This window comes from Vitis vinifera, chromosome 13, assembly GCF_030704535.1.
Source record: "Vitis vinifera cultivar Pinot Noir 40024 chromosome 13, ASM3070453v1".
Classification (NCBI taxonomy): domain Eukaryota; kingdom Viridiplantae; phylum Streptophyta; class Magnoliopsida; order Vitales; family Vitaceae; genus Vitis; species Vitis vinifera.
In genome coordinates, this window is record NC_081817.1 from 2,784,750 (window position 1) to 2,796,170 (window position 11,421).

The following is an 11,421-nucleotide window of genomic DNA, read 5'->3' on the forward strand; positions in this document are numbered from 1 at the left end:
ATATGTATGTATATTTGTTTGTTAGGGGCTATTTCTACACCTAAAGTGTTGCCCAGTTAAAATAATTCAGGAAACATGAAACAATTTATAAGATAACAAAAATATCAAATAGCTCTCATTAAAACATTTAAGAGCATTTTTAGAAGAAGCAGTTCAAAATAAATAAATAAATATATATATATATATATATATATATATAAAGGAAAAAAAAAAGTAATTTTTACTTGTTTGATAAGCTGTTTTCATAAGTAGTTTTAAAAAATAATTTTTTTTAATGATTTATAGATTTAGGAATTTGGAATATTTTTAACTTATTTTTAAAATTAATTTTACGTGTAATGTTTTATTTTTAAAATGAAAAAAAAACATTTTACCAAATGTGTTTTTTTTTTTTTGAACAGTTAGGTTTGTTGTTTTTGGATATGTATTGGTTTGGATTTAGAGTTTTCAAAGATGGTAGGTGGGCTTAGGTGGATAGAGTCACCCGCATTTATTGGCGCCTGGGAAAGAGAAACGCTTTCACATTGTAGAATGATACTAAGTGTCAGTGGTGGGCTCAGATTCGGTTCCCTCAACAGGAGCATCCTCCTCCACCATTGGTCAGTCCCCCCACCCTTCTCCTCCTCTTTTTACTACATCTTTCAAAGCTGAAAGCTCCCCTCATCCCACTTTCATGCTTCATTCATATTAATTTTTAGACTCTCTGATTATTTATACAATTTGTTGTAAATTGTAATTCATTACTCCAATCAAATCAATCAATAAAGCTAATCACCGACCATTAAATCCAATAGGAAAATAACCAAATACATAAACCATGATTAGGGTTTTAACATCAATTAAATCAATCTGATCATGGAATTAGGCGTGGAGCACTTGTGAACCAACATTATCAGTTTGGGAAAAAGACAAGTAATGGTGGGTGGGGGATATATGCCAAAGAGGAGGGAGGAGGGTCCATGGTTTCAAGAAAAATGTGAATGATATAAATACCAAAACCTCTAGTAGCCAATTATTATATGTATTAGTGATTTCAATGGCCATGTATCATGTATGATGAGCATGAATAGTATGTTCTCATTATGTACGGCTGAAAGTTTCTACCGTTTGACGTGATCCTCCACCCTTGATTAAATGATTGAAATCTGAATATGGGAAAGTTTTTTAGGGTTTCTGAGAACGTGATCCTTCTCTTTCTTTCTTTCTTTCTTTTGGGTTTCTGAGAACCATCTCGAAAACCTTCCCGCGTTTTTACGCACTACCTGTCTGCTGGCCCACTTTAAATATCAGACTAATCGTCCTTACTCCTTCCCCCCTTAATTCAAATTGAGTTGACTGCTGTTTGATTAGTCACTGGAACAGCCCAAATGACTCGTGATGCTAACAAGAATTCGTGTATAACCTTTGTCTCCAGCTGGATGTAGCATTTGATCTAAATCCCGGCCGTATATCATTCATAACATGATAATTATTCCACAGAAACTTCCTACCAAACAGGATCTGAAAGCTAGTGCAAATCAAGAACAAGATGAAAGGAATATTAATCATTTTAATCTTTTGACTAAAACGTCCACAGGGGAGACTTCACACCCAGAAGAAAGGAGAGAAAAAAGGAAGAAGAAAGAGAAGAGAAAATTTAGACACAAAGCCAAAACATGATTTGATATCTGAATATCTGGAAGTTATGGTAATTAATTACTAATAAGAAACACAAAAAGGGAAGCTGATGGATTTGGAATAAGAACTTCAATGGAGATTCTTTATGAAGCAGTATATGGTCTGGCAGAGGGGCTTGTCCCTGTCCCTCTCTGGAGAAAAGGATGAGCAGGTCCGAACTGGTGTAAGGGATGGTGGCCATGTCATAGCATTTCTTGTGACCGTCTCACACACCGACCGACTTTCTTCTTAAATTCATCCCTTTTGTCTCTCCATTCTTTCTGCAATTACACATTCAGGTATATGTCAAGATCTGTCACAGCAAGGCAATTGGCACAAACTCGAGTAAAACATAATTGGACGATTCGGATATGTAAATTATTCAAGAAAGCACACCAACATGGTGGGTTCAATGCTTAGCAAGCCTTGCTATTGTTCAGAGTATTCAAATGTCCTATGCATTCGAAACTGGGGTATGGACAAAGAAACACACAAATATATGCTAACACTAAAGTCACTCAAAAACTTCCTCAAATTCAAATATATGCGATGAATGAACAATAAATTGTCCACGCTGGTTAGCTGGTTGACAGGCTGGTTACGGCGCAAAATGATTGAGACAGGCCACATCTGGTCTAGATACATGTTCTAGGATTTAAACACTATAAAATAAAAACAAAAATAAACATATGCATGAGGTTTTTTTGATGGAGAAAGGATTCTTGATGATCAAGAAATGCATTATTTCCTCATCGTGATGGGCTACCTTGAAAATAATTTCAAATCATAATCATACTCTTAATTGGAAATCCATGTGCTAAGGACCCAGTGCACCCTGTCCCTCACACTACTTTCCACCTCCAAAATAGGGTGACAAAAGGGAAAAAGAAAACAAAAATCAATAAAATAAGCATAACTTTTTCTTCATTAGGACAAGAAAACAGAAGTCTATGAAAACTTTGCATTCTAGTCCTCTCAATCCCCATACTTGTGAACAGATATTGAATGCCTAGCTAGCACTCATGTAACAAGATTCCTACCAATGGTTGAATTTGAACACGATACTTTTATCAAGCGAACCACCAAAAAGAAGCATTTAAAGATCATCCTTGGTATTCATCTAGATAATCCTATTGATACGTTTTTGTCACCGTCTGAAGCCTTGTTAATAACAAACATTGAAAATTTTTTCAGGCAATGTAATTGAAAAGGCGAAGTGCAGCAAGCAAGCAACCAATTAGTTTTACAAGGCTATGAATTACTCAAAACCACTCTCAACATAGAAATGTTCTCCTTGAAACAATTTTGAGAAACTTCGCATTAATGGTGGTTGTGTAAGATTTTTACAGTTTTTAGTGTTTCAGATGATATGGAAACAGACCCATCTCATCATGTCTCTAATGCAGGTCTTGAAATGTATCATGCCATCAAGAGGACAAAGATCTGCTTAATGCATCAATCCAACTGCTAATGGTTCTTAAACACAATAATGAAGTTGATGATGTACTTAGACAACTCAATATCAATATCTACTAAAAGTGGATGCTACCAGATTGTTTATGGCAGCTAGTCCATTTCATGAGCACTAACTGCTCCTTCAGTGACTTAAAACCAAATTATATCATCAAGAAAGGGAGAATGGAAAACCAGAACTTACAAGGGGTAAACTAAGATGACTAGTTCCTTTAACTATCACCTAGAATGAAGTAATTGCACCTCTTAATTTTAAGAACTGAGTTTTTAAGACATCAAGTCATCTCATTTTCTGCTCTACTGAAGAGGATTTGAAGATATGAAATTTTTACCTTTGTTTCTGATTAAAAATCAATCTCACATGATAAAGGCCTCAGAAAACAAAACAAAAAACAAATGCACAAATACCATTCCACATTAGTGATTACATATATGTGGTAAAAATAGAAAAACATTAACACTACACTTACAGCAGCTTCAACATTTGCGGGAGATTCGTCATTAGGACTTGACAGCATTGATATTATACTTAAGACTATGCTTTCAACCTGAAAATTAGAACCATAGTTAGTTTCATAAATAGACATAAAATTACGAGAAAGAGAGGAGGAAAAACCACAAATAATCACACAACTTAATTGAGCAAAGCACAAATATATGTTTAAGATCAAGATTGGAATATGCAAAATAAAACAAAAAAGCAGTTTCTAGGGATACTGAGAAAAAGAAAATAAATGGAGAACCTTTTGAAATGAAGTCAATGCAGTGAATCTATTTAAAGAATAGAAGAAAAATGTATGCTGCACATGTTATAGCAATATGAAAACATTTCTTTCAATTTATATGTAGTATTCTTTTTAAAGCCAATGAATGGTACTCATCACGTTAAGCAAAAAAAAAGATTATTTAAAACTGAGTAGCTTGCCTTCGTTTCTAGAATATTCTGCATAACTATAAAAGCTCAAGTAAGGGATCAATTGTATAGGAGACACATAGCTGAGATCATTTTAAAATTTTCAAACAATTTTGCAGAGTGCATACTTTATGGTCCACTACACAAATTTCATTCCCCAGGTTTAAATTCTGAACTTTATAGAGTGCACATTTCATTTTTTTTTTCCTTTTTGATAATACTAGTCTCGCTTACAAGGAGCATGGACAACAGCAGATACACACACCTGTCCACCTAAAACTGTGTATTAGGTAAGCCTGGGATTTGAACCTGAGGCCTCTAGTTATAGAGTAAGGCCATCTACCAGTTTAGCTGCCGTCAATGGGGGCTGATGCTATTCCCGTTTCACAAATCTTTTTCCAAATATGAGCCTACAACTGGATTATTTTTTTTTCAAAATCCTTTCCTCCCAAACTCTTCCTTCAGCTATGTTCTTCTGTCTTCTTTGAGATTAAAATATTTTGGAATACTTATGGACTCAAAAAGATAAATAATCCTAGCACGGATTACTATTAGTTCATTTTACAAGACTCACTCTTGCCATCCAAAGTGAGGTCCCCTCCTGGCCAACGCTTTGGAAGGGCGACTCCCCCCTAAAGGCATAAAGGACTTGCAGGTTGGGAGCACTTAGAAACCCTTGAAGCTTAATCTTAAAGTTTGGTGTAGACCTCAAGCAATCCGGTTTACTGAGGCATAAGCACATAGCTCTGCTTAAGAAAAACATGCTCATTATTCCTATACCAATAGATTAAAACTTCAATATCATATATTTAATTAAGGTACAAAAAGGTTTGATTTCTGCTCTGGAAACTTTCAGCCTTCACTACTGAATTGGTGACCCTTGCCCACTTCAGCATAGGACAGGACAAAAGAAAAAAAATGAAAAATAAAAAGAACATAAGGCAGTGAGTATCTCAGATCACCATCACAAGTTCTCTTATCATTCCTTCCATTATATACCTTTTTTCCATTTGCACATAAAAACTAGTTCATGTTTTTGTCAAGAGGCTGTTTGTGATCTTCACCTTTTACATGTCACTAATTAATTTCCCACTTTTATGTTCTAATTCCTATTAACTTCTATTAAAAATTTACTTCCGAATTAATCTTTTATTAGTGCACTGCAAGAGAAGCAAAAAGACTCCTCTCTACATAGCATGGATGTTCTTCTTTCTTTGATTTCTTTCCTTAAATTCTCACCTTTCTATATATTTTCTTTGGGTTATATCAAAATGATTCATAAAATCCTTAAGTAAGTATCTTGAGCTTCATGATTACAACATCAAATTGATTGTGATTTCTTAACTTTTAATTTTTCATGTTTTAGTTTCCCTGACAGATTGTGATCAGATGATCAAACCATGTAGTTTAGGTTTCAATAGATGGGAATGAATTGAAGGATACCAACATTGAAAAAAGTTTACATACACACTCCCAACATATAAAAGTAAAAAGATGAAGCTGCACACCTACAAAGGAATATTAGGTAGGGATCTCTCATATTCTTGTCCTACACAGACAATCAATATTTCATCCACACTATTACATCAATCAGGTCTACAGAAAAATCATGTAGAAATATCTAGACATCTAGAATAGGTTAGGAAATAAATATTAGTGCAGAATATGTTCACAATAATTTGGATGCAATATGGCATGTATCATGTATGCCTCAAAAAGGAACAATGTAAGGAGATATCTAAGCTGAAGGAGGCAAAAAAGGATTGATTCACGTGTTTAGATAATACCGTATGGACTGGGGACCAGCGTTCTGTTGCCAGCTCGTAGCCATTTGGGTCATCACCAGGGGGGTGAAGGATTGAAATGCAAACTTTCCCATCAGGGTAAACTGTAGTTTGACAGCAACTTTAAGCACTTTTCCCTTACACAAAAGCATAAAATATGCTCTAATAAAGAACACTATAACTAACCATTTGGATGCCATATCTCAGAGGTGAACCTCACGGTTGGAGGGCTGTTTGGGTAGTCGGGTGGAAAAGTCATGACAGCATTAAAGAAACCCCCATCACTGCAATGATATAATTGTAAACAATGAGCATGATTGGAATTCATTAGCATATATATAGTACAAAGATGTGCTTAATTTTTATCCAAAAAGAGCATGACAGCAGAGGAGCCAATTTCTATGACAGCATAGTGCAACATATAGCCACATATATTCTTATTGATTTTTGGGTACATGTCCAAATTGCATAACTTTTGCTTATCAAAAAAAAAAAAAAAATCCAAATTGCATAACTTTTGGAAGAAGTTGTCCATGGTCACCAAACAACAAAATACTACATTAAAAATCCCTTAATTGCCTCTGCTAAAGTGGATTAGAAGAAGAGTTACAAAAAAAAGAAAAAAAAGAAAGGAAAAACTAAAAGTCATTTTCTTTTGGGGGTTAAGTGCAAAATTTCTATAAATTTATATAGAGTTGAAGAGCTTGATATATGCTAAATTAATATGGACGGTTGGGGCAACATTATACTTATCCAAAGCACATAGAATGCTGTGTTAATAATAAGCCCCCAATAGGTCTATGTAAACATCAAAGGTTATATCAACTTAAAACAGAATACCATTAAACCATACCGGTCAAAAGGCAATCCTATGAAGGCTATCTACAAGTTAGGTATCCTCATTAATTAGAAAAAACCCTAAACCCCAAAACTTCAACACTAACAAATCAACAACCATAACCAGACTAATTAATCATCTATTTATAAAATCGCAGCTGATGAAAAACCAAAACCATGACATTCCTAAATTTTTAGCCCCTATATCTGAAATTTAACAAACCATGAAAGGATAAACCAAATAACATTTTGCAGCAATTCTATCTTTAAAGCACCCTCACAAAATCAAATCACTAAATTCAGAAACCCAAACTTCTCTCGAACAAAACTATACACGCCAAGGCTCAAACAATAAACAACACCAAAACCCTCAACTCCCACAATTAAATCAACACAAACCTAACCTCAAAATCAAAATTCAAACCATCAAGACCTTTCAAGTCTCATCAAACACAAGAAAGAGCCTAATCTCCATCAACCGCACCAAATTCCAAACCAAAGACACCAAATTCAAATAATCAAGACCATCGAAAGCCCCATAAAAAAAAAAAAAAAAGATTCAAACTTTAAGCCCCACAAGGATAAACAAAGAATCTACTCACTATAACGTATCAGGAGGCCCAATTATCGTGACGCTCCACTCGAATATATTACTCTCATCAACCAAACCAGCCGAAAATCCATCGACCGGGTGTTTGCAGAGATCTGCAAACAAAAACAAAACATCAATAGATTAATCGATTTTCTCATAGAATTCGAAGAAAAAAAAATGAAACCCTAAAAATTGTGGCAGCGAGAAGTGACCCTTGAGCTGCTTTTGTAAGAGGAGGCTGGCTTGCGATGCAGAAGCCATATGGAAAAACTAGAGAGAAGGTGGAGAATCTAGACAGACAAAGATGGAGCTTTCAATCGCACTCTTGCATACTGATATTTATAGAGACTCTCTAAGGAGCAGGTGTCAGCCACGCTGGATTTTTCGGTTTTTCTTTCTTTTCCTATTTGTCGACACGTAGGAGTCGTTGGTTTTTTTTGTAATTTGCTTCTATCTAATATTATCTTATTAACTTCAACATATTATTATTTTATAAATTTTAATAAATATTATTATTTTAGATAAAATTAATTGAAAAAAAGGAAAATAATAAAACCACTTAAGAATTTTAAGTTTTAAGTATTTTTGATAATATATATTTTAAACAACTTAAAATTAAAAATCACTTATTTCATTTAGCAATAAACGCTTAATTAATCACTTATGACAAAATGCAATAAGTGATTATAAATTTTTATAATGCTTTTATTTTTATACTTTTTATAAAATTATAATTTTTATTATAAAATTCCACTTCTTTTAAATTTGAACAAGAATCAAAATTTTAAAAATATTTATTTTAATTGATTTGTGATATTTACTTTATAAGAATTTCTATTCCCGTATTATTTATTTATATATTTTTTATTGCTATGTGTATATCATAATAATTAATTTTATTTATTTTAATTCCTTAATACGATAAAATTAAACATTCAAACAAATTCTATTAAATTGAATTGATTATAAGAACTACTTTTTCATTATAAGAATTACGTAGTAGTCTTTTAAGCAAAGGAATACTATTGTTATTGCTTATATAACACTATACGACTAGCTTCAAAGAACAATATTTAATGATGTATTTTTCAATGAATTTGATAATGATAATTTCATATGTGGAATTACCAACAACAATAATAAAGATTCGACATCTAAGAATTTAGAGGATTTATGATACAATTTGGTCATATTTACATGCTTAATTTATGTAAGTAAATTGCTCATGAATTATTTAGTGTACTATATATTTTTTGTTTTTTATTTTTAAAATAAAAAATAGTAATAATTTTTATATAAAGATACAAGAATTTTTAAATATTTACATTGAAAATATAATGATTTTAAAAACTGTTTAAAAAATTAAGGTATTAAAAATATTTCAGTTTCTCAAATTTTAAAATTTCTAAAAATGACTTTTAAATATATAAAGTAAATATATATATAAGATGTAGTAATTTTATATTTTAGTTTCTAATTTTAAAAACAAAAAAACAAGAAATATATCATAACCAAAACCAAATAGTTAGAGTTTAATCCCAAAATTTTTTAATCAATTATTTAGAAAATTTTCCAATTATCTATTTGTTTAGTTATTTTAGGGAAACTATGCACATGATATTTTATGTGGAAGGACCATTTTTATTAATTAATATATTAGTTATATAGAATTTGGAAAAAAAATATATTTAAAATTTGTTTTATAATCAATATAAGGTTAATTTTGTAAAATAAATCATTTTTTTTGTCTTTAGTAGTTTCCATTATCAAACAATTAAATTAAATTTAGTACTAAAACTAAAATGATATCAAATGCTTTTTACTTTGATTAATTTAGTACCTATAATATGTAGTTCTTAATTTTAAGCACTATAATTTTTGAGTATTTAATTTTTAAGTATAAATTTAAATTTTAAGAAAAAAAAAACAAATAAGAATAAAAAGAAAAAGTGTATGATAAACTTCATTAACCCAAAAAACCTTATTTATAGGCTAAGAGATAAAAAATACAAGAGTTGTTTTACCAATAATCCAAACATTTGTAACCGAGTTGTTATCCACAAATTGTCATAAAAAATTTATGAGACTCATCACAGTATAAGATTGTTTCATTAAAATCTTACCATGCAAAACTATATGAGAAAAAATTTAGTGTAGGAAAAATAGTATAATATTCTTTTAATGCTCTTAGAATGCTTCAACTATTTCCTTAAAAATCTTGTTAGTAAAATCCAATGGAACAAAACTTGAGCGAAAAAAAAAATTTAGTGTAGTAACATTCTTATTAGTTGCTCTCTTTATGTAAACATGATTATGCTTTCTTGAATTTTTTAGTTTGAAATTTCTTGAATCTTTGTATCTTTGTATTCCAATATTGTTTATAAGCTTATAGAATGTTTTAGTAGGTAAGGCTTTTAAAAATAAGTTTACTCAATTATCACTTGATTTTATTTGTCAAACATCAATTTCAATATTTTTATGTATAAGAAGTTTTTGGTGAAATGTATTTGGTTCGATCATCTTTAATATATCATTCCTTAATTTGTGTATTACATGCAATATTATTTTCATATGATATTATTGACTTGTCTTTGGAAGAGAACAAGTTACATGACTCGTGACTATATTGAGTCATGGATCTTAATTATACATGTTCACGTCATGGTCCATGAATTACAAGTATTTCTAAATGATTTAAGGAAGTGACCAGGGTTGCTTACTCAACTGATTTCCATGATATAAAAGATGATACTTTCAGGGAAATGTAGAGGATGATTTTACTTATAAGTATTCTAAAGGAAACATCATTCCTAAATGAGTGAAGTAATCAATGCCTTTTGACACATAATGTCACATTCACCAAGAGGTAGAGTAGGAGAGACCCTCTTAACGCAGACATCTATGTTTTATGGGTATATGAGTAATCGGGGATGTATTTGAAATAGACATTTGTACCCAAAGTGATGTAGCACTAAGGCATAGTAGCTATGTAAGGAGAACATTGATTTGTCTATGCATTGGAGATATAAAAAACAAGATGTATTACTTGTCATGTTAGTGGATAATGTTTTTAAGCATGCATTACTATGTATCAAAACACATGATACTTACATATCATACATTAGATTATGTTATGATTAGTCTACATAGACCATACAACATAGGACATCAACATTTAACCCCATACACAAGCCGGATTCACAATAGTGGAGCAATGCCCCTTCCTATAAGAATGTCCTAAACAAGTTAACAGTCAGTCATGTCCTAAAGGCCTATAAGTTCTACCAATCCCCTTAATACAAATAGTGTGTGATTGATTGTGCCTATCCCTAGTTTGGATGCCCTTCTCCTAGTGTGATTAAGATGCATCATTGCAGAATCAAATAACTTTCTTTCTCTTGGATGGGCTTAAGGCTCTTAACCCTTTGTTTACGACCTCCTAACAACATAGCACTGATATGATCTCCCACTTGTTCACAAAGTCCAATCCTTCCACTTGTTCTTAATTTGATTCTCACATTACTTTTATAGTTGGTTTTGAGACCCATGATTAGACAACCCCGTAGCCCTTAGTCAACTATAAAAAGGAATAGGTGGTAGCTTAGAAAATTCATAAATTTTAATTTTTTTGCTTGAGAACATGTGTATCAAGTTTGATAGGTTTTTTTTTTTCTTGAACATCATAAGTGGTAAGATTGATCGTTCTTGCAGTCCAACAAATGAACCATCAAATTCTTGGTACACATTTGTGCGACTCCTATGAAATTGGATGACCTTCTAAATAATTTAATAAAATTTTTATTTGTTATGTTTTATTGATTCACTTTAAATAAAAACATATGTTTTATATTTTTATGCATATATATATATATCCACCTAAAATACTTAAAAATAATAATAATAATACTTTTTATTTGTATCTACTAATAAAATCAACCAATTAATACAAAGCACATTCAATAATTATATTATATTATTTTTCAGAAGATGTATATTTATTTACCATTGAGCTCCTAAAAGGTAACAAAATTTTTACCTTTGTTTTCAAGTGAAGGAATGTAGCTTAATACAGGCATTAGACAATTTGTTGTTCATTGAGAGAAATGATTTCCTTAAGCTGAGATTGTTAGCCGATTCCCTTACCAAAACAACCTTCTCCTAGTATA

At 31.4% G+C, this 11,421-nt stretch overlaps 1 protein-coding gene across 2 annotated transcripts; it reads right to left on the reverse strand.

The window, feature by feature from the left end:
• Positions 1-1,529: 1,529 nt before the first annotated feature.
• LOC100242812 (ubiquitin-conjugating enzyme E2 7) lies at positions 1,530-7,604 on the reverse strand. 2 transcript variants are annotated; one of them, XM_002283787.4, is made up of 6 exons: positions 7,468-7,604; positions 7,266-7,368; positions 6,013-6,110; positions 5,830-5,930; positions 3,600-3,677; positions 1,530-1,937 (listed from the first exon to the last, which is right to left on the reverse strand). In XM_002283787.4, the coding sequence occupies exons 1-6, from the start codon at positions 7,514-7,516 to the stop codon at positions 1,860-1,862; spliced, it is 507 nt and encodes a 168-aa protein (XP_002283823.1). In that variant the 5' UTR covers positions 7,517-7,604; the 3' UTR covers positions 1,530-1,859. The 2 variants fall into 2 exon arrangements, with proteins under 2 accessions (XP_002283823.1, XP_059597645.1); XM_059741662.1 differs by lacking the exon at positions 1,530-1,937 and having other exon boundaries at positions 3,436-3,677; positions 7,468-7,597.
• Between the last annotated feature and the right edge of the window lie 3,817 nt (positions 7,605-11,421).

Coding starts and splice junctions, on each gene's coding strand:
- LOC100242812 (XM_059741662.1), bottom strand. CDS start 7,516: ATGGCTTCTGCATCGCAAGCCAGCCTCCTCTTACAAAAGCAGCTCAAG. Junction 6,111..7,265: donor GGGCCTCCTGATACGTTATA/GTGAGTAGATTC, acceptor ATATCATTGCAG/TGATGGGGGTTTCTTTAATG. Junction 3,678..5,829: donor GCTGGTCCCCAGTCCATACG/GTATTATCTAAA, acceptor TCTAATTTTCAG/GTTGAAAGCATAGTCTTAAG.